This window comes from Suncus etruscus, chromosome 8, assembly GCF_024139225.1.
Source record: "Suncus etruscus isolate mSunEtr1 chromosome 8, mSunEtr1.pri.cur, whole genome shotgun sequence".
NCBI lineage: Eukaryota > Metazoa > Chordata > Mammalia > Eulipotyphla > Soricidae > Suncus > Suncus etruscus.
The window spans coordinates 42998915-43022705 of record NC_064855.1 but is presented as its reverse complement, the minus strand read 5'-3'; the positions used below and the strand labels follow the sequence as shown (position 1 = coordinate 43022705).

Below are 23791 nucleotides of genomic sequence, written 5' to 3'. Positions count from 1 at the left end.
GCTTCCCTACCTCATTAAGACCAAAGACTCCTCCTCCCTCCCAGTCTTCTCACAGACTCACTTCAGTAATAGGGGTTGAAATTGATTTCCTATTGGCTTCCTTGAGCCATCTAGAGGCACTCAGCCATCTGAGCCAGGCCTGGAAGGCCCAAAAGGAAGACCTGCTCAGGTGTCCCAGCCCTCAGCCTCCTTCATTTTAAGTTTTGAGAGTTTTTTTGAGAGACACAAAGAACCAGAGAGATGTGGGGGAGCCCCCCCCCAACAACCATGGCCCCTCCAGTTCTCATCTCACTTGTTCAGGTTTGGGTGGTGTCATTGGTAACATGCAGATAATGACAACACTGGCTTTGTTCTCCATTCAGAGAGATGTATGAATGGGGGAGATAAAGGAACTGGCAAAGGCACCAGGGAGGACATGACTAAATGGCCAAACCTTAGCAGTGAACAAGAGCAAAAGTAGGAGAGATGGGTAAGCCTAGCTGGTTTGCTGAGCACTGAAAGCATCAGTCTGTGGGGCCCCAGCTTCTGGAAACCTCAAATCTGGGTCTGGTAACTACTGAGGTTTGAAGAGAAGGGGAACAGTCACCAGTGTCTGCTAGACATTTTCTCAAGAGAGGTAACCTGAGAGTATAGGAGGAGAATCCTATTGCCTAGAGTTCCTGGGGGGTCAACTCCCCCACCGGCCCCGTGGACACTGTGTTTCCAAACCCAGGAGCAGTCTTTCTTAAGTCTGCCCTATTCGGAGCTTCTCCAAAGTTACCCATGGATGCGGCTTGCAGCAATTCTCATCTCGGAGCCAAAAAGTCATTTTCTCCAGATGTTTTTCTTTTTTCAAGATGAATGTGTCTTTAAAGCAGAGCTGTGATGAATAACCTGTAAATACCTAGACTGATAATTGCAGAAATCCTAAGCTCCATTTTCCTTCATTGTTAGCCAGGTAAATAGAATAAAGTGTAGCTTACTGAATTCTCAACAACACAACCGGTACCTGCGGCATGCTTTGAAAATAAGCAAAGAACATTACCTTTTTTCTCCAAGCACCACAGTAGCCAGATTTCTACCTTAGATTCCTGATAGTTCGAGTCTTGAACTAAATGTTTACAACACAAATTACTTCATGTTAACATGAAGTCTAAATGCGAAGTGGAATCAGAGGTGCAGCTAGGGTGATAATTAAAAGTAGTGCAGGCTGAGGGCGAGAGAAAAGATCGGTGGTGATTGTGCATTGGGCACGCTGTCCTTCTGGGCAGGGGCCAGAGTACGAAGGAACCGAATGGAGCATCTAAGGGCTCCGAGGCCCCTTTGCACCCCCCCCCCAACATCCCCAGGTCAAAAAGGTACCATCAACTCAATGACTTCCTTTTTCTTTCCTGTGTCAGATAGAAGGAGCATCTAGACGGCTCCCCGTCAACACCACGGTTCCTTGCAAAACACATCAGCATGTTCCCTAGTCTCCAAGCCCAGATTCCCACCTTCCCACCGAGGCAGTTCGTTTTCTGCATACTCCCCCTTCTTTTGCAAGTCTCTTGATTTCATTCTTTGAACCTGTGATTGGAGGTTAAAATGCACCAGGTTGGAAGAAGGAAGCTCTTCACAATAAAGGTTTGAATATTTAGCTGTGATCGGGTCGCAGCCCTCCAGCGAGCTCGCCCTCCCCCCCTTATCTTTTAAAATGCAAATCGGGTTTTGGGGGTTTGGGTGCTGGGTGCGCGCTGCGCCTCGACGTCTCCAGCCATTGGTGTCTGTGTCATTACTAATAGAGTCCTGTAAACACTCGTTAATCACCTAAGGCCGCTGGTCCCGGGCTCCGCACGCCAGCTTGCGGCGGGTCTTCCCCGCCTCTGCTGCCCAGTGGGAAGGCGGTGGGAGGAAAGAAGGAAGAAAGAGAGGGCGGGCGGACGGACCTGCCAGAGGGAGGGACCTGCCTGCAAAGCAGAAGCACTGCGAGGAGCCAGCGGAGCAGCGCGGGGTCTGGTGCAGCCTCCAGACACTGCTCTCGCCGCCTGGTTTCCCGCGCGCGCCCCGGCCGCGAGCCTCCCGCGTCGACCCCCAGGCAGCATGGTGAAGTTTGCTGTGGGGCTCCTGCCACCATGTACGTGAGCTACCTCCTGGATAAGGACGTGAGCATGTACCCCAGCTCGGTGCGCCACTCGGGCGGCCTCAACCTGGCGCCACAGAACTTCGTGAGCCCCCCACAATACCCGGACTACGGCGGCTACCATGTGGCCGCAGCCGCGGCCGCGGCCGCGAACTTGGACAGCGCGCAGTCCCCCGGGCCGTCGTGGCCCGCCGCCTACGGCGCGCCGCTCCGCGAGGACTGGAACGGCTACGCCCCGGGGGGCGCCGCCGCCGCCAACGCCGTGGCGCACGGGCTCAACGGGGGCTCCCCTGCCACCGCCATGGGCTACAGTAGCCCCGCCGACTACCATCCGCACCACCACGCGCACCACCATCCGCACCACCACCCGCACCACCCGGCCGCCGCGCCCTCCTGCGCCTCGGGCTTGCTGCAGACGCTCAACACCGTTCCGGCCGGGCCCCCGGCCCCCGCCGCCGCCGAGCAGCTGTCCCCGAGCGGCCAGCGGCGGAACCTGTGCGAGTGGATGAGGAAGCCCGCGCAGCCGTCGCTCGGGAGCCAAGGTGAGCGAGCGGCAGCGGGAGGGCCAACCCGAGGCGCGCGCGGCAGACGGGGCGCACCCGACTCTCGCAGAGGCGCAGCGGGGAAAGCGCGCAAGGGAGCCGAGCGCTAGGCGCTAGGCCGGGGTGGGGAGCGGCAGTTTGGCTCCGGGCTCCGGAGTTCCTAAGCCCAGGACTTATGCCTGCAGGAAGGTCAACCCAGAGCCCCCAGAGAGGAGGCGTTCGCGGCCGGGGTTCCAATTGGGGCGGAGGGGGCGAGGGACACACCTCTGAGTCTCTGGAGGAGAAAGGGAGATTTCCAATGCCCATCACTGGCAGACAGGCAGCGTTCTGGACCTTTAGTTTATTTTCCCTCCCTCCACATCCTTCCCCGTGCGGGTCCAAAGACAAGGGTCTTCAGGAAAAGCCAGAAGAGCAACGGCCGCATGTGGATCCGGGTTTCGGGTTTGGACACTGGCACCCACTTTGGAGATTGGAGGCTCCGCGAGTAAGGGGGGGAACAGGTGCTGGCTAAAGGGTGCTCCCATGACTGCAACGGGGCACACCCTAGTCTTTGGACCCTTGATCGCCAACGCTCGCTGGAGGGTTGGGGCAAGAAGCGTGGGAGTTCCCTATCTCTGCTGAAAGAGCAGCCAGGGAGCAAGAAATTCGGTGTGGCTCCGCCACCACCGGCCAAACCCACAGTATTTTTTCCCCCCAAATTGGAAAAGTGTCCGGGTCGCTCGTGGGTTCACTACTACGCAAGAGAAACTGGCTCGGGAACTTCCTTGTAAAGCCCCACCTGGGTCGGACCGAATGGGGTCCGTGGGCTCGGGGGCTGCCATTTTCTGGTGAAGAGGCGCGTCTAGGTGGGAAGGAAGTACTCTTTGGCGCTGAGTGGGGCGGGTCCCCAAACCCAGAGTCTCTTCCCTCAGAGTTTTCTCAGCCCTCTGCAATTCCGTTTTTCTCTTCCCCACGTTCTGGCCCAGCCCAGGCAGTGTGCAGGGTATGGCCACTTTGCAGAAGTTTATAGCCAATTATGGGCGTATAAATCAAAACGGCCTTCGGGGGCTGTCACCGAGCTCTGGTGAAGGAGAAGGCCTCGGGACACCCCCCCCCCTCGATCCCTTCCCAAGGGCAGGAGCCCCCAAAGGAGCAACCTTCTTGGGCAGGAAGCGCTAAGAGAGAGGCCTTTAGCTTGTTTCCCGAGGGTTTCCTTGACAGGCTCGCAGAAGGCAGAGGCGCCGAGGCGCACAGGCTGCGGGGAGATCAGATGCAAGGGCGCTGTGAAGTACGCTGAGTTGGGGGTCGCTGTGGCGCCGGGCGCCCTTGTGATGTTAATGTTTGGAGGTCCGTGGCCAGAGCGCCAGAGCCCGGCTCCTCTGGGCAGCGTCATCCGTCAAGGGGGGCGGTTCTCGGCCTGGCCCGCTTTGATATACACCTTCCCAGCCCGGCCATTGTCTCTCTTTTTTTTAGGGCCCGGAAAAGGGTGGCGACTTTCGCAGTCAATAATGAATTCTGACAAGTCCTTCTCATCTCTGCCTTCCTCCAGCCCCCTCCTAAGTTCCCAGGGGGTGCGGGGCGAGCTGCCTCCAAGTCCCATGTGACTTGGGTGCAGGGCTCACAGGAGGGGGACTAGGTCACCACGTTCCTTGGCCGGACCAGGATGCTAAAGAGCAGCCTAGGAGAAAGGGTAATTCCAACGCACCCCAAACCGGGGGATGTCAACAGATTCTATGCACAGAACTCCCTCCATTTCTCCCAGCTCTTCAGCCGCGATCGCATCTCTTGGGTCTCCAACTTGGTTCCAGAGACAGAATCTCCTTGTGCTAATGCGTGCGCTAGTGTGGTCCTTAGTTTCCCCGTCCTTCTCCTTAGTGTCCACTGCCGCCGGCGGATCTGGGCGTGCGGCCCAGTGCGCGCGCTGCGGGGCAGAATCCTAGGTCCTAGGTTTCCTTTACTTTCTTCCCAGGCGCGGGGTCGGGCCCTCTGTGCCCATTCAAATGCGCCTGCCTGGCCGTGTTTATGTTAATGTGCCTGGCGGGGAGGGGGATGAAAGCGAGGCCGCCATTTGCTCAGTAGTGGTAATTCAAACAGAATGTGGTTGTTATTAAGGCATTGAAAGGGCTTTTCTTTGATAAGATCGCCTTGTTCTGCATTGTTTGAGACTGTGTTCCTCTTTCAGCGGCTCGGAGGAGCTCCCTGTGATCCGGCCTGTATCTTCCCAGGGCGCTTTTGTTGTCCTTTGCAAAGGGTTTTACCTGAACAAAGTCGGCCTGCGGGGCATTAAACACCTCCAAGAGACTCCCAGACCCTTTAGATCTTCCTGTTAGAAGCGGGCACTGGGCGATTGAACCTGCTCTGGGACAGAAAAGGTCCCGGCTGGGAGGCGCGAGAGAGGAGCACTCTCTACCAACAGCTGACTCTGGACAGGCCTAGGGAGACGTCAAAGTGGGGCCTGTTCCGACGACGTGGGCACTATTTGTCAAGGCCCTTCAGTAAAACAATCAATCGGAGGTTTAATATGTTGACTTACTGCATCGAGCTTCCATTGCTGGTCAGAACGGCATGGAATGGGTTTGTAGCAGAAAGATATGGAGATGAAAAAAAGAAAGGTTTAAAAAAAAACCGATTTCAAATTTTCTTGGCCAGGGTAGAAACTGTTCCTAAGGAGGGCTTTTCTGCAGACTGGACCTCAGCTCTGAATTCCACCACATAGTGTTTGTTGGGGGCAGTGTGGAGTAGGGAGAGGTGATTCTGGTGACATGAGGAACCCTTTTGACTTTATCCATCTCTAAGAGTCCATCTCCCACCAAATAACACAAGTCCACAATCTCAGCTGTTTGAGGGTTCATTTTCCTGAGGATCTGAATATTCCTGGTCTCTGGGGAGGCATTTTGTTCCTGGGCCCTATACTGGATCCTATTCTCTGTTGTACAAAATTTTGGTTTTACTTCATGTTTAATAAGCACTTAACCCCAAGGTGAGTTGTTATTCTGACAGCCTCGCCAGCTCCCAACCCATCCCCCACTGCCTCTGGGGGGTCTTGTCAGACTCTGCAGGAACCAGCCAAACCCTGCCCCCCCCCCCCGTGGTACAGGAAGAGAAATGAGCCTGGGTTAGGGAGGTTTGTCATTACCTGTGACTGATGGACTGCCCAGAGGCTCTCAGTTTGATTTCTGCTTCCTCCACAGTGAAAACCAGGACGAAAGACAAATATCGAGTGGTATACACCGACCACCAGCGGCTGGAGTTGGAGAAGGAGTTCCACTACAGCCGCTACATCACCATCCGTAGAAAGGCTGAGCTGGCTGCCACGCTGGGACTCTCTGAGAGGCAGGTGCGAATGTCCAGCAGGCCTAGAACACACCACTCTTGGGAGTGAGGGAACATCTTACAACTTAGATGCCCAAGTTCTTAAACTAGCTGGGCCAGTAGGAAGAATAAAGCAGCAGGTTGGAGAGTGATTGCTATCTAAATGCTCTTAAAAAATAAAAGACTAACTATAGCTATTGCTAGTCTTTTTTTTTTTTTTAATTTAGTAGGAGAGAAATTTGAGGACCACATCCAGTTGTGTCCAGTTCTCTGCTCAGGGTTACATTTGCTGTTGTTCAGAGGACCAGTGGTGCAAAAACCTTAACCTGTTTTCCATATCTCTTGGGCCTTTCTTTTTTTTATTTTATTACTAATCACCCTAGTTTGAGGAATCAGAAAGAACAAGAAAAAAACAGCATTAGTTTAATCCTATTTGAATAATAAAGACTTCACTCAGACTTTGTGCTAGTAAGTGGCCAAGTGTGTAAAGAAATAACCCTAAATCTCTGTCCATAGAAATTTAAGTTAAGGTTTGGCTCGTACATACTCTGTGTGTGGGGGGGGGGGTACAAATTCAGAACCAGGAAGCCTCATATTAAAGCTCATTCTCAGCTCCAAAGTGAAGCATAATTGCTTTCAGTTTAGCTTTGAGGGGCCAAAGGTTGTTCTCTGAAATATATCCAACTCCTGCCTTTTGCTTGGTCAAGAGAGGGCCTTGCAATTTCTGTTTTTCTTGCTTCTGAGACTCTGAACTCTTCTAGTGAAGCCATAGATAAAGGTTGTTATAAAGGTTGCATTGGAAAGGAACTCAGGAAGGGGGCCACAAAGGAAAGAGCTTTTTCTCCTGAGCTTGACAATGGTGTCCACCTTGGACATTGGTGGGCTGAGTAGAGGGGGGTGGGCAAGGTGTGAGGTACCTCCAGTGGAGATGGAGATATTTTATCCTTGCAGGTGTTGAATGCCACCCCCACTTTCCCTCACACCTCTTTCTTCATGACCTGTTTTTTTTTTTCCTCCTCCACATTTCTAGGTGAAAATCTGGTTTCAGAACCGCCGAGCCAAGGAAAGAAAAATCAACAAGAAGAAGTTGCAGCAACAGCAGCAGCAGCCGCCACCACCACCTTCTGCAGCTCCCCAGCCCCCGCCAGGCCCTCTGAGAAACGTTCCAGAGCCTCTGAGTCCCGTGTCTTCCCTGCAAGGCTCAGTGCCTGGATCTGTCCCCGGGGTTCTGGGGCCTGCAGCAGGGGTACTGAACCCAACTGTCACCCAGTGACCCCTGGAGGCCTGCAGCAGCTGAGCCATTTCTGACAGAGCCCTGAATTGCACAGACTCTGCTAGAACCTTCCCTCCCACCCACTACTATCCTCCGGTTTACCTAGTTCTGAAGAAAAATGGCAGCCAGGAGCAAAGACCAGTGGAGTTGAAGGCCTCCAAGAAGCCATTCCCCCAGATTTTGACTTTTGGTGCCTGGCTTTTTAGGCCTGTGAGGAATCAAGAAAGACCTCAGGAGTTTCATGGTTTAGTGTGTTCCTGACAGAGCAGGGCCTGGTTGGCTAAATAGACCAAACCTTCAGCCCCTCTTCCCCAATTCTCACTGCCTAAATCCACAGGATGTGTTTCTGGTTGGAGCTAAGGGGAGAGAAGGATTCTGGAGGGACAAGTGCCTGCTGCTCTCCCCTCTCCCCTCAATGTTCATAGTTCAAGGACCTGCAACCTGTCTGATGGGCAGGCCAGACTTGGGGTTTTATTTTTTTTTTTGGTTTGTTTTTTAATTTTATATTTGTATTTGTTGTGGTGCTGAGGAATGAACCCAAGTCCTCACACACACAAGGCACATGCTCTAATGCTGCTGTGCCTCACTGGTCAAGAGCAGACTACATGAAAATGCAGAAGCCAGACATCTGAGAGAGAAGCTGGACTTCCAAAGACTGGGGAGAGCCTTAAGCCTCTGTTTTTCTTCTCTACTTTTCCCCAGGCCAGGAGAGACTGGGCTGGTGTGTGTGTGTGTGTGTGTGTGTGTGTGTGTGTGAGAGAGAGAGAGAGAGAGAGAGAGAGAGAGAGAGAGAGAGAGAGAGAGAGAGGGAGAGGGAGAGAGAGGGAGAGAGGTGGGGTGGGGGGAGGGGGAGCCCCAGGGTCGGGGGGCCTTGTTTAGAAAGCCTGTCACCAGAGCTTCTTTGACCTGAATGTATGTCAGTGCTGTAAATGCCAGAGCCAGCCTGGACTTCCTGTCCTTTTCACAATCTTGGGGCTGATGAAGGGGAGTTTCTGTTGTTGTTGTTCTTGCTGCTGTTTGGGTTGTTGGTCTGTGTAACATCCACACCAGCATTTAAAAAGTCTTCTGGAACTACTGGGAGAGAACTGGTATGGTGGAGGGAAGAGGGTGGGGGTGGGGATCAGATGACAGTTGGATTTTTTCCTAAAAAGAAATGAGATCAATGAGCTTTCTGGGTTTCAGAATCTATTTATCTTCTGCTTTTGTCTAGACTTATTCTTCTTATAAGAAATGCAAGATTGGGGGCTAGAGTGACAGTATAATGGGTAGAGAACATGGTTTGCATCTTGTTGACCTGAATTTGATCCCTGACACCTCTTACGGTCCCCCCCAACTCCACCAGGAATGATTCTTGAGAACAGAATTAGGAATAAGCCCTGAGTGCTGTCATGTGTGGGCACTCCACCAAAAAAGAAATGCAATATTAAGCGCAAGTGCGCGGGGGTGAGTAGAGAAAGCTTAAAGGGCTGCACACATGGCATGTGGAAAAGGGGGTCCAATGTAATTCCAGCCCCAAACACCGCTTCCTTGAGCAGAGAAAGGGGAAAACCCTCAGCATCAGTATATGTGATGTTCCCACCCACTTCAAAATAAAATATTTTCTCTGTTTCAAAGGTAGGCATAGAGAGATCACAGTGAGGGTGGTGAAGGTTATCTGGACATCCTTGGTTTACCCCCAGAGGTCTGAGGCCTGAACAAGCTGGTTCTGAGACCTTCCCTGCCCCAGAGCCTAACACCGAGGAATGCATGGTTCTCCCTGGGGGTGCCTTTGGGCAAAATGCACATCTGAATAGTCAGCTGCTTCCCAGCAGTGGGGCCAAGGGTTGGGGGGGGGTGAGAGAACCCCCCTCATAGTATCTCCTCAAACCTGAGGCAGCTGCAAGCATTCCTTTACATCAACCACTCTCTTCCTAGTAGGTGCTCCACAATGCAGAGTTCGAAATAAACCTTGGGTGGATTGCGGGCTTCTGGAGAGACAGTGCAGAGATTAAATAAGGCACTTAGGCCACTGGTGTGACCCTAGAACCGAATATAGGGTTCCCTCCCTTTTCCCAAGGCAACATTTCCATGACAATGGCCACCTGTGAATCACTGGGCAGTTCTCGAATCTTGCATCCCTAAGCCTGCCCAGTTTCGTTATCCCCTTTTGGAAAGCGCACCAACTCCTAGAGAAGACTCCGAGGACCAGCCTAAGAAGCTCCTTCGAGAGCCGGGAGCTGGTTCTCTGGGTATGCCGGGGACTCAGCTGCTGTCCTCAAGGCTCTGGGTCCTGTATGGTCGATCAAAGGTTTCTGGTCCCATAGAGCCTCGAGAATGGGCTTTGACGCCCATTTTCTCACCAGACCCTAGAATCCTTATCTACATCTCAACAGATGGGAGTGTCCCTGGGATGTGGAGAAAATGAGCAGAATTTGGAGACACGGTACAAATTCCCCTGAGGTATCATTCGCCCCAATTTCTGGGACGTTAGGGTGGCTTCCTCTGGGGGCTTGAGAAAGGGACTGTAGGATGGGTCTGCGGGAGGCGTTGGAGCGAGAGCAGGGGTGCGGACTCGGGGCGGCGCCGCGCCCCCTATAGCCGCCGCCGCGGTTGCTATGCGTTGCTGTGAAACGCCTATCAATAAAGCCTGTTTGGACAGTGGAGCGAGAGCGCAAGGGTTGTTTGCTTAGTGGTTAGAGGTTCAAAAGTCGGCATTGTCCCGCTGCAAGCGATTACAAGTTCTTCCCCTTCCCGGGGCTCGACTCCCCGCGCCCTGACGCCGCCGGCCGCCGGCCGTTGGGCGCAGGGCGCCTGCGGGGCCAAGGCGGGGCGCGGGGCTGTGCTCGGAAATGCAAGAACCAGTTGGGTGTGCGCTGCCAGCGGCTGTCTAGGTCAGACGGAGGAAGAACCTGCCCTGCCAGGCGGCCGCCGCTCACCGACGTCCAGGTACCACACCTGAGTCCACTCACAGAGGAGGGAATGGCGCAACTGGGTCGCGGAACCCTGGCGACTTGGCAAGGACCACCCAGACATCCAGGTTTGTCCGCTCCGAGCAGGCTCTGGGCGCCGGAGAGCCCGAACCACCGCCCTGTCCACGAACCCAGCCGCCAGGAGGCGCCCTCACTCTGGGGTAGAGCCAGGCTGGCGGCCCCCCGGGAAAGCAGTTAAGAGCCCCTGAAAGGTGACTTGCTTCAGCGCCCCGTTGTCACCGGGGAACCATGAAATGACCCTTCTGTGGTCACCGGCTTGCTAAAACGAAGCTCAAACGAAGTTATGGCAGAAGAATTTTGAATCTTCTGATAGTTAAAAGCAACAACTAAACTTCTCTCTGTCAATCCTCCCCAGGCTACCCCAAGGGGACTCCTCATGATTATAAAAAGGATTCCCCCCCCCAAGATAATTTCTTTAAGAAAATGTCAATAGGAGGGCAGGAACGTACAGCAGGTAAGGCACTTGACTTGCACTAAGTCGACTTAGGTCCGATCCTCTGCATCCCAATATGGTCCCCTAAGCCTGCCAGAAATAATTTCTGAGCGCAGAGCAAGGAGTAATCAACCCCTAAGCACCACCGAGTATGGCCCCCAAACCAAAAACTAACCAACAAACCCACACACATGCAAAATAAAAACAAAATAAAAGTAAGGAAAGAAGGAGGGAAGGAAAGAAATGTGTATGGAGGTAGGGCGTTTGCCTTGCATGCAGAAGGACGGTGGTTCGATTCCCAGCATCTCATATAGTTCCCCCGAGCCTACCAGGAGCGATTTCTAAGCATAGAGCCAGGAGTAATCCCTGAGCGCTGCCGGGTGTGACCCCCCAAACCCCAAAATAATAATAATAATAATAATAATAATAATAATAATAATAATAATAAATATTGACATGGTACTAAAATAGGTGTGATGTTGAGAAGTTAGGATCTAAGTAGAAGAGGGTAGAGTGTTAGGGGAAATTTTTATTTATTTAGTTAGTTAGTTTTGGGCTTTGGGTCCATGCCGGTGATGAATGCTTAAGGGAGTCTGCCTCTGTGCTCTGGAATTACTCTCGGAGCTACTCAGGAACAATAAGGGTGCTGGAGATCGAACCCAGGTTGGCCACATGCAAAGCAAAGGCTTTAATCGCTTTACATCACTCTGGACTCATGAATTCATTTTTTAAAGGCACACACATATGTATATATATATATATGTGCCTTTTAAAAATGACTGAATAGATAGTACAAGAGAAAGGTACTTGCCTTGCACGCAGCCGATCTGGAATTCATCCCAGCGTGGAATATGGCCATCACAGAGCCTCCACAACTCATCCCTGTTAACTGACAGCTGCCTGCCCCCGCCGCAGGACATATATAAGAAAACAACCTGAAGTTTTTTTTTTTTCCTATGAACAATTGGTGACCTTATGATATTCATTCAATGAACTTAATAAACAAGACTGATGTGAAAGCTTTGAAAGTTTCACTTTTTTCTTTCTTTTTTTTTGGGGGGGGGGTCACACTCGGCAGCGACCTTAGTTTAGTTGCTATTTATAGATTAGCTTGATCATCATTTCATCATCGTAACATGTGAAGTAAATTCTAGTAAATGAGGAGACAGCATGTCTCGATGATTAGCCCCAAATGCAGATAAGTACTGATTCTCTTCATCATGAACCATCTTTTACTAAGTGCTCAAGCTTTCTTAGAAAGAACCTTTGACTATCCTGGCCCATGCTGCCTTCCACCCCTGCTCCTTTCTGGAAAACAACAACAAACCCAACCCTTTGGACAGGGACCATTTCTCACATCATATTAAAAGAATTGCCTTCTGAGGCTGGAGCAATAACACAACAGTAGAGCATTTGCCTTGCATGTGGCCAACCTGGGACAGATTCAGGTTTAATTCCCTGCATCCCATTTGAGCCTACCAGGAGCGATTTCTGAATAGAGTAACCCCTGAACACTGCTGGGTGTGACCCAAAACCAAAAAAAATTTGCCTTCTATAAGGCATTTAGCTTTGCTGAAGCGGTGAAACTAGACTTAAGTCTGTTGTTTCTAGCTTCCACTGTCAGTAGCTGTATAAAATTCCAAGAGCTAATATCTAGAATAGAAGATGAGGTCAGTTCCTGCTCTGCATATTTTACTTATTTTTCCAACTACTAGAAAGGATACTTTGGGGCCGGGCGATGGCGCTAAAGGTAAGGTGCCTGCCTTGACTGCGCTAGCCTCGGATGGACCGTGGTTCGATCCCCCGGCGTCCCATATGGTCCTCCAAGCCAGGAGCGACTTCTGAGCGCATAGCCAGGAGTAACCCCTGAGCGTCACCGGGTGTGGCCCAAAAAAAAAAAAGAAAGGATACTTTGATGGAGCCAGGTAATACATCAGTAAAGCTTTGCACATGACTGACTGGGGTTTCATCCCAGGCACCGGAAATAGTCTGCCAGGAATAATTCCTGAGTGCAGGTCCATGAATAAGCCCCGACAGTGGCCCCTCCCCACACAAAAAAAGAAATAATGCTTCAAATCACTTCTAATTTATCTTAGGAAACTCAGAGTAATTGAAGAATAAATTGGGAACACTCTTAGGAACTATCCAGACACTGTTTACTAAAAGGAGCAGAAAGAAAAGCAGTCTTAACTAAAAGGCTTGAGGACCAGAGCAAAAGTACAGCAGGTAGGTTTGCTTTGCACAAGGCAGACCAAAGTTCTATCTCCAGCATCCCATTTTGTTCCCAAGCAACACCTTGAACATTCTTGAATGCAGAGTCAGAAGTAACCCCTGAGCGTCATCAGTTGTACCCTCCATAGAAGGCTTTAAACTTTATTTTGAAGCCATTTCCTGTCCAACCTCTCTCCATATCAATTCTGTGCACCCCAAAAGCAGCTGTGGTTTTAATTTTGGGAAGCTGATTCATCACTAGAAGTCATTTTAAGGCAAATATTTCTCCTTTATTAGAAACAATGGAATATTATGCAGCTGTCAGGAGAGATGAAGTCATGAAATTTTCCTATACATGGGTGTACACGGAATCTATTATGCTGAGTGAAATAAGTCAGAGAGAGAGAAAAACGCAGAATGGTCTCACTCATCTATGGGTTTTAAGAAAAATGAAAGACATTCTTGCAATAATAATTTTCAGACACAAAAGAGAAAAGAGCTGGAAGTTCCAGCTCACCTCAGGAAGCTCACCACAAAGAGTGATGAGTTTAGTTAGAGATATAACTACATTTTGAACTGTCCTAATAATGAGAATGTATGAGGGAAATGGAGAGCCTGTTTAGAGTACAGGCGGGGGTCGGGTGGGGAGGAGGGAGACTTGGGACATTGGTGATGGGAATGTTGCACTGGTGATGGGTGGTGTTCTTTACATGACTGAAACCCAAACACAATCATGTATGTAATCAAGGTGTTTAAATAAAAAAAAAGAAATATTTAATCCTTTGCTTCACTTACATAAAGAAAAACTTTTATAAATTAGTTTTGCTTTGAAGAACAAGAAGAATTCATATGTAAATAATGTAAATTGATTTTTAAATATTGAATATAGTATTTAAATACTAAAAATATTAAAGTTTCTTAAACTACATAACTATACAAATTTCAGTCCTCCTAACTTTCATAGTTCATTTGTTTTTGCCTTTATTTCCTTTTACCTCTCTCTCTACAAGTGAGAGTCTTTATGATTTCAGGAAATACAGTAGGTTTTATTGATAACTGTAGGGAAAGCTGTGATGCTAGGCCAAAAGAATGTCCTCTGAGCTGAAAATCATAAGGAATATATACTTATTTTATCATTTTTTGAAAGTTATGGAATGGTGACTAGTAGGAGTGGGAGTAACAGCTCTTAAATTCCAAAGCAAGAAAGTAGAATCTATCATTTGCAGAGATTACACCAACATTTACTTTGCCATTCCTCTTAGAGGAATTAGTGTAGAGAAGGTGAGGGCAAGGCCATAGGTGACCTTTTGGCTCCAATTTCTCTAGTCTCCAAACATCTCATTTGTTTTAACAACAGCTTTCCCAAGTTGAAATTTGTGATTAACCAGAGGCTATAGATAATATCAATGGAAGTTACCTGAGCCCCCAAGTTAAAGAACCAGTTTGTTCTTCCTTCAATCACATTTGAAGGAATAGCATATGATTATTCTGTGCTAGGAAGCCAATTTCAAGACACAAGCAATTTTGATTTAAGAGGGGATCCCTGAAATAAAGTAGTGAATACATAATTTCTTTACACAAGCACACATTTACTTAAAAAAATCATTAGGCCATGTACCAGATTTATTTGCTCATTATTTTATTGGTAAGACTCCAGGCATTTCATACATTTTGATATTCATGTTTTAACTTCTAGGAAAATGAATTCTTTTTTAATTGGTCATGTTATCTCAGGATTTCAGGATTGACACTTTGTATCTGCGGTATGACAATAATAGGTTTTATACAAGTGGTAGTTGATAAATTCCTCTCCAACCCCAGGAAAGCAAACAATGAAAAACAATGTAACAGGAGTTAAAGTCACAGTAGTACAAACATACAATGGTTTGTTATGTGGCGCTTAAATAATTTTAACCTACCAACCATTAGCAGAATCAACGACAAAGATTAAGTACCTAACCCAAAGATTAGGAGTTGTTAAAATGACCTGAGCAAGTTTTTTTTTTACTCATAAAAGACATTTAGTTTATTGTTCTATCACTGTGTATCTGTCTAATGTGTCAAAAACAACCAATACAAAATTCAAGAGAACCAGAAAGAGGGTTAGGCTTGCTTGGAGTGTGTGTGAAGGGAGTGGGGGCAAACTCACTCCTCCTAGGCAGAATTATGGTAGGTGCATGTGCCTTGCCAGAGGAAAGATATAATTAAGCCAGAACCAGAGACGTTAGTCCAATAAACAACATAAAGCACTTAGAACAACAAAAAGAAAGACTCCATGCCTACAATTTACATGGGAAAAAAAAAAACAACAACTTAAAGACAGTTTCTTGAAAATAATGCAAGTTTCAGAAATTTAAGCTCCTTTCAGCATTTCTTTGGTCCTGATATTATTTTCATGGTATCTATAATTCTGTAGAACTTTATCTTTAGATCCTTTATTTGTTAGCAAGGTCCTTTTAAATACATCAAATATTGATTCACAATGACAGTTTTTTTTCATGATTCTTTTTATTTATTTTTTGGTCATGATCTTAAACTCATGGAAAATCAGAAACTAGGGGACTGGAGAGATAGTACAGCAGGTAGGGCACTAGCCTTGCACCAGGCTGACTTAGTTTGATCCCCAGCATCCCATATGGTCCCTAACCTCTGCCAGGAGTAATTAATTCTTAAGTGCAGAGCCATGAGTAAGCTCTGAGCACTGCTAGGTGTAGCCACAAAATAAACAGACAAAATTTTAAAGGAGAGAGAGAGAGAGAGAGAGAAAAAAAAAGAAAACCAGTAGCCAACATTTATTTCTCATTTTTAGGGTTAGTTTCTTGAAGTACACATTCAGTGACCCTTTGATTTGACAAGTGGCCAGAATTAAGAATTAAAAGATTAAAGGATCAAATTATTGTGCCATGGGCTCATTTGATGAGTGATCTGTGTTCAGATAGTCATGGTAAATACGGTCAGGCATTACTTCTGCAAATTTGAAGTAAAAATAGACAAGAAGCAAGGAAATTTTCATTCATTGTAACCTCTCACCTCTACTTTAGAGAAATACTATCTAGATTTGACATTTGGACATTTTAGATGAGGGCAGAAAGCAGTGGGTTGAAGATATAATAAAGTGAGCAAGGTACATAGGATCTCCCAAGGTAGATCCTTGGGATCTTGAAAAGCCAAGAATAATTGTTGAGTTAAGAAAAATCACTGAGCACCACTGGCTTTGGCCCCCCAAACAAACAGAAATCATGAAAGAAAATTTGTTCTTTGCCCATCACTCAATGGGCCAGATGCTCCAAAAAGCCCTAGAGAAGTACTTATCTTCTTTTGAGGTGCTTTTAGGAAAGGTAATAGTTTAGGTATATTTTTTCAACTTCACCTCTTCAGCTGAAGCCTGGACTGAGGATCTTGCCCAGCACTACCTGTCTCCTCCAGCACTCAGTGTGTCTTGAAGGAACTCCTGGATCTTTTTCCAACACCTGTGACCTGAAACACTACCTCTTGGCTGCAGGTGCCTCAGCCTCAGTTTCAGGCTCAGGTTCATGCTTATTCTGTGCCACCTGAAGGCTCACAAGTCTACTCTAGGTGTGGTATCTTGCCAGAGAAATGGGGCTCTCCTCTTCCTCCTCTTTCTACTCCTCCTCCTTCTCTTCCTCATCACTTTCCTCCTCCTTCTCCTCTTCCCCCACTCCTGCTCCTCCTCTGCTGCTGTTTTTGAGCCACATCCAGTGATGCTCAGAACTTACTCCCAGCTCTGTACTTAGGTATCAAAACCTACTCTACTCAATGTACCATTGCCCTGACCCAATTATACTCTTGAAAAAGTTCTACCAGTATATTGTTTTCCACAGAAGGTGGAGCAATTTGCATTCCCATCAACAGTGAGGGCTCCCTTTTCTCCAAGTTCTCATCAAAATTTGTAGTTTCTGGTCTTTTTAAATATAGGCTATTCTAGGGGCCAGAGTGATAATCAGTGCCTTGCACACATCCGAATCAACTTAATTTCTGGCATTTCATATGGTCTCCCAAGCCTGCCAGGATTAATTCCGGAGTGCAGAGCTGGAGTAAGCCCTGAGAACTGCCAAATGTGGCCACAAGCCTATATATACATATACACACATGTGTGTGTCCCAAACCCATATATATGTATGTATATATATACACACACACACACAGTTTCTATTTTGATGGAAAGATGGTCTTTTACTACACCCTACTGTGCTAAGAGGTCAGGGGCTAACCCTCTAAACCAGTATGAGGAGGTCACTCCTGGCAAGGGCCGGAGAGATAACATGGTGGTAAGGCGTTTGCCTTTCAAGCAAAAGGTTGTCGGTCGAATCCCGGCATCCCATATGGTCCCCCGTGCCTGCCAGGAGCAATTTCTGAGCATGGAGCCAGAAGTAACCCCTGAACACTGCCGGGTATGACCCAAAAACCACACACACAAGAAGAGATACCATCTATAGAAGAAACTCAGGGCACCTACTTACAAAATATCCACTCCAACCTATTGAGCTATCTCTGAAGCCTCCATTGCCACTGCAGTATTTCACAATAATAAGTGATAATGAATCTATCTATCTGTCTGATTTGGTAAAATTTATTCAGAGCACTTCTATACTTTGAGGGTGGGACTGTTTTCTTGTTTTGTCAGTGTCTAGGCATCTATGTCTGTTATGTGAACGCACAGATGCATGAATATTTTCCTTCCATTTTATGGACTGTAGTTTCATTTTAACAATAGTCTCTTGCAAATAGGACAGTAGCTAAGAGGCATCTCAGACCTGTCCCACCCGAGGAGGGTGGGAGTTGATGTAAATCTAGAAAGCTTTGGTGCCCTTTGCAGAAAGTCGCCTGTTGGGTTCGGCCTGCGCCGGCCGAGTTGACACCAGGTGACCTGCAGGCGGTGCTGCTGCTCCGGCGGAGCGAACGGACAGCGCTGGGAAGCAGCCGAGGCCCCGCCCTACTCTTCCAGGCTTCCCAGCACCCCGAAGAAGGCCGGGGTCGCCCAAGGGGTGTGATCTGGATCGACGGTCGCCCAGCCAAACGACGTCTTGTCACCTTTCGGGCACATCTGCATGCAGCTGCCCCTGCACCGCCATCGTGTCTGGAACGGTCCTGGGCGTTGCCACACTTAAGTCTTTCTGGACCCCCCTCCTGCGCCTCCAGACGTTCCCCTGCAGAAATGCTCAGCGTCCGTTGGAGGGCTGATCCCCGACCCGGGGCCAGGTTTGGGGGGAAGGGCGGGCTCCTCTTAATCTCTTCTCCCGGCTCAATAATTTACTCGAGGTCTTCTCTGGCTGCCAATTGCCTCCCTGCGAGGAGAAGCTGGTGGGGGCGGAGGAGGAAAAGGCCAAGTCTTCATCGAGTTAATATTAATCGAGTGGTGGCGGCCCGCACTCGGGCTCACCTCCGATCTCGGCCGCTCACTCTGCAAACCGAGCCGCCCAGCCTCGCTCGGCTCAGTCTTGGCCCGCGGGAGAACGCAGTTGTCGTTTAGGGTGCGCTCCGAAAGTCGGGGCGCCGGACGAAGGAGCGGGGGCGGCTTTGTGAACCGCAGCCTCTGCTCGGGCACGGGTGGCAAAGGTCGGGCGCGCTCACCGAAGCAGCCGCCGCCCGTCGAGACTCGGCTCCAAAGCACAGAATTCAAGATAAGGGGGGCGGGGGCGGTAGAGTCAGCAGGCGGGCTAGGAGGAGTTCTTAGTGGAAGGAAGCGAGCAGAGAAAACTAAAGGCAGGTGGGACGTTTGAGCTGCAGCATTTACCCTAAGGTAACATATACTCTAGGTACCTAACATGTACCCTAAGTTGTGTACCTTGTGCTGTGCAAAAATAACTACCCGTGGCTCTATGCTCAGAAATCATTCCTGGCAGTGCCCAGGGGACCATATGTGGCGCCAGGATTGAACCCAGGTGGGCCATGAGCAAGATAAGTCCCTTAAACCCTGCACTATTTTTCTTTTACTCCAAGAGGTTTGGTTTTTAAAGGAGTGGCGGACTGGGGAGTCAGAGTGCAGGCTTTGCATGTGGAAGGAAGCTTTGGCTTCCATTTTCAGTACTGCATGTTTCCCCCCAACGCATGGTGGGTGTGGCAGGAATACAAACAAAATAACAACATAAATGGAAAGAAGATCTAAATAGACTTTTTCTTTTTCAAAGAAGGCCTATATTATATGATTAACAAGGAACATAAAAAAGACGCTTACTAATCACCAGAGAGGGGCCAGAGAGATAGCATGGAGATAAGGCGTTTGCTTTTCATGCAGAAGGTCATTGGTTCAAATCCTTGCATCCCATATGGTCCCCAGAGCCTGCTAGGAGCCTGCCAGGAGTGACTTCTGGACGTGGAGCCAGGAATAACTCCTCAGAGAAAAGGATGAAAGAATCAAATACAGGGAAAGTTGTGTAGTTCAATAACAAAAATAACAAGCATACCTAATAAGAAAGTGAAGAAATGCTAGTACTAAATTCATTTACCTCATCATTCCTTTAATAACTTAGTCCCTGTAAACCACCATCTGCCACACGCAAGCAACTCTATCCGATGTGCAACAATATTAATCAAATTTTTTGTTGAATGGGAAAAAAATTTGAGGGGTTTAGCAGGCCTGATTTATGAAGTGGAGCATATAGAAATCTTCAAGTCCTTGCTGTTGAGGGCTCAGGGATTTTCATTCCTCAATGCTGGCAGGAAGGATGTGATGTTTGTACCTCTCCATTCTCTGCTTAGGAGTTGAAGACTGTCATTCCTGTTGAACAATCTGAAGGAATGTTTATAAACTTCTATTGATTGATTTTAGGAATAATTTTAAAATTATGAAAAATATTGATTATAAAAATAAAAGATCATCAGAAATATAAATTTTTCAAAGTGAACTCCCTACCCCAAACCATTTATATTAAATAACCACCATCATTAAAGGGTCATCAAATTTTCTCATACTCTCAGTATCCTGCTTTCAACTTGCAAACATTTAGAAAGCTCTGAATTTTTTTATTGTTGTTGTTGTTGTTGTTTGTGGTGGTGGCTTTTTGTATGTTTTTTGGTCACTTCTAGTGGTGATCCAGGGCTGACTCTTGGCTTTGCACTCAGGGATCTCTCTGAATTTTTTATTGTTGTTGTTGTTTGTGGTGGTGGCTTTTTGTATGTTTTTTGGTCACTTCTAGTGGTGATCCAGGGCTGACTCTTGGCTTTGCACTCAGGGATCTCTCCTAGTAGTGCTTGAGTATGGAGTACTGGGGATTGAACTCAGATTGACCCAATACAAGACAAGTTGCCTACCCTCTGTATTGTTGCTCAGGCCCCTAGAAAGTTCTGAATTACCATGACAAAGGTATAAAACCAAAAAAAAAAAAAAAAAGAAAACAAACAAAAAAAAACAAAAACAAAAAACAAAAAACCCTTCTCTAAAAGAAACTAACCAGTATCATTTTACTGAAATAAGTCAATTTGCCTGGGATCGCAATTGATGGATCTTCACTGGTAAAATATAGACTACAGAAGAGTTTGGGGGGAGGGGTTGGGAGAAGCGAGGGCAAGACTGGTGGAGCAACAGGGACCTGAAGCTGTTAGTAGATGGAACACTGAGTGCCTGAAGAGTATTGTAAACCACAGTGCCTGCCTTAAAATTGATGCCATTAAAAGGAATATATACCCAATAAAGCCAGATAGCTTGTAATTGCAAAGGCAATCCCAGGAAGCAACCAAATATGATTAGAACCCGGATAGTGCTTTGACTCTGAGAAATCACCATCCTGAAGAATAATAGAATAACAAATGCCCTTGGGGCTGGAGAGATAGCACAGCAGTAGGGCATTTGCCTTGCATGCAGCAGATCCCACCCACCCACACACATACCTGAGTTTGATTTCTGGCATCCCATATGGTCCCCTGAGCCTGCCAGGAGCAATTTCTTTTTTTTTTTTTTTTTTTTGATTTGGTTTTTAGGCCACACCTGACAGTGCTCAGGGGTTACTCCTGACTCTGTGCTCAGAAATAGCTCTTGGCAGGCATGGGGGACCATATGGGATGCCAGGATTTGAGCCACAGTTGGTCCTGGATCAGCTGCTTGCAAGGCAAATGCCCTACCACTGTGCTATCTCTCCGACCCCTAACAGGAGCAATTTCTGAGCACAGAACTGGGAGTAACCCCTGAGTGCTGCCAAGTGTGGCCCGAAAACCAAATCAAAAAAAAAAAAAAAAAGAAGAAGAAGAATAACAAATGCCAAGGGCAATGGGAAAAAAGAGCTTGAGAACTAGTCTTCAGTAGGAAAAATGACACATGGGGGATGATGGGGGGTGTTGTGTATGTAAATATTTTGGGGGATTACTATGTTGCTCACCCTAATCTGTGCCCTACCCTAGGGTGTGACCTGGCATTATGCCCCCACCCTAGGGTAGGACCTGATTCTGCTTCCACCATTGGTTGGTATCTGATCCCACCATTGGGTGGGACCTGACTCTGGAGTATAAGAGCAAGGGTCTGTGGAAGGCGAGGGGCTTTTTGCTGGCTGGAACTGAATCTGAGTCTTTGGACTTCAGTTTTGTCCATCCGAATAAAGCAAATATTTCCACGAGCCTGATTGTCTGAGAGCTGTTTACCCGCCGTTTCACCTCAGAACCGTGGGCTAGACAGGGTGGCAGATGTGTGCTCCGAGCTGGAAGAAAAGGGCCTCATTCTCCATCCCTCCATCAGTCAACCTCTTCAGGGGCTGACCTGCTACAGGGGTGGGCAACAACTATGGTGGAGGAAAGTGTTCAACCAGGAAAAGGAAGGAATCTGAAAGGGAGTAAAGTTTTATGCATGAAACACTATCAGTGATAGTCCTGTAAACCAGTGTCAAGAGTTATAAAAGTAAAGTACCTCTCAGAGCTCAAGAGATAGTACAGAGGGTAGGGTGCTGGCTGGATTTGCATGCTGCTGATCTAGGTTCAATCCTCAGCATTCCATATCGTTCCTGGGGCACCAGCCCGAGAGATTACTGAGTGCAGAGCCAGGAGTGATCCCTGAGCATCACAGGGTGTGGCCCCTCACACAAACAAAATAAGCACCTCTCATAGGCAAGTAGGTTGGTGGGTGGGAGGTAAAATGGTGTGGGGGGCAGGGCATTCCTGGAGGGAAGTGGACACTGATAAAAGGATTTGTGTTGAAATGTTATATACTTGGAACCCAAGCATGAATAGCTTTGTTATTCACAGCCACCAAATTAAAAATAATTAACAAAACAAAAGAATTGACCACCCACCCCTAAGAAAACTTCCCCGAGTTCTTGCACATAACCAACCCAGGCTTCATCCATGGCACTAAATATGTTTCCCTTGCTCGACCTGGGCTAATCCCTGGTCACACCTGAGTGTGAACTAAAATATAAAACAAAAACGAAAACAAAACAAGGCCCAAATGTCTAACAAGGCTCCCATGTCTATTCTACCCTTTAGTATTTTTACCCTGTCCCTATGCCTATGTTACCTAGAGATATGTGCGGAAATCATGCTGCTCCTTACCCCATCAGACTCTTAAGTGTGAACTTTGACTTTGAGTAAATTGCTTGTCTTGCTTAGAAGCAATGCATGTACTTTAATTTTTTAGTGCTCAGGGGTGACTGCTAGCTCTGCATTCAGAAATCACTGCTGGCAGGCACGGGGGATCATATGGAATGACAGAGATTGAATCCGGGTCTTTCCGGGTCTGTCCCAAGTCATCCACATGCAAGGCAAATGCCCTACCATTGTGCTATCGCTCAGACCCCATATTTTGTTTGTTTTTAGGCTGCAACTGGCAGTGTTCAGGTCTTACTCCTGGATGTGTGTTCAGGAATTACTTTTGGGGAAAGCTTATGGACTACTGAGGATCAAACCCAGGTTGTCAGCCTTCAGGGCAAATGCCCTAGATGCTATACTAATTCTCTGACTTTTGTTTTAAAATTTTTTTTCATTTTTTTTGGTTTTTGGGCCACACCCAGCGGTGCTCAGGGGTTACTCCTGGCTGTCTGCTCAGAAATAGCTCCCAGTAGGCACGGGGGACCATATGGGACACCGGGATTCGAACGAACCACCTTTGGTCCTGGATCGGCTGTTTGCAAGGCAAACGCCACTGTGCTATCTTTCCGGGCCCTAAAATTTTTAATTATAGTTTAGGTATCATTGTTTCAATAGTGTTAAAATTTATGGTATTTATGTAAACACCTGAATCCCAAGCTACAATATATATAGCTCTTTTGTTTTTGTTTTGGACATCACCCAACAGTGCTTAAAGTCCTATTTCTGGCTTTGCTCTCAGGGATCATTCAATAGGAGATGGTGGGTATTAAACTCAGGTCTGTTGTGTGTAAGGCAAGCACCCTATCCACTGTACTATGGCTGAGACAGGCCCTTGTATAGCTTTTTTTTTTTTATAAACAATTTTCTGTTTATAAAAAGACAAAACATGGGCTGGAGAGATAGCATGGAGATAAGGTGTTTGCCTTGCAATCAGAAGGTCGGTCGTTCGAATCCCAGCATCCCAGATGGTCCCCTGAGCCTGCCAGGAGCGATTTTTGAGCATAGAGCCAGGAGTAACGCCTGAGAACTGCTGAGTGTGACCCCCCCAAAAAAAAAGACAAAACAAAAACCCCACAATAAGTAGATTAAAATTAAATTAAAATTGATTAAACAATGATAGATTAAAAATTTGATAGATTAAAAACTCAGACACTCTAGCTTTAGAGTACATGTTAGAAGAACCAGGGGGATGCTGTCTAGTAGAAATATCCAAACATAGTTGCCATAATAGAAAGAAGAAACAAGTGGGGATGGATGTCAATATATTTAACCCAAATCATACAAACCATTGCCTTTTGCAGAATGGGCGGGGGGTTGTTGGACCACACTCATTGGTGCTCAAGGCTTACTCCTGGCTCTGAGATTAGGGCTCATTTCTAGTGGACTCAGGGGGACAATATGAAATATTAGTATTGGGGGCCGGAGAGATAGCATGGAGGTAAG

The 23791-nt window shown here is 47.6% G+C and overlaps 1 protein-coding gene across 1 annotated transcript; it reads left to right on the top strand.

Annotated features, from left to right (window-relative positions):
- The first annotated feature begins 2090 nt into the window (after window positions 1–2090).
- CDX2 (caudal type homeobox 2) lies at window positions 2091–7204 on the top strand. Its single transcript, XM_049778305.1, has 3 exons — window positions 2091–2640; window positions 5811–5956; window positions 6962–7204. The coding sequence occupies exons 1-3, from the start codon at window positions 2091–2093 to the stop codon at window positions 7202–7204; spliced, it is 939 nt and encodes a 312-aa protein (XP_049634262.1).
- The last annotated feature ends 16587 nt before the right edge of the window (window positions 7205–23791 follow it).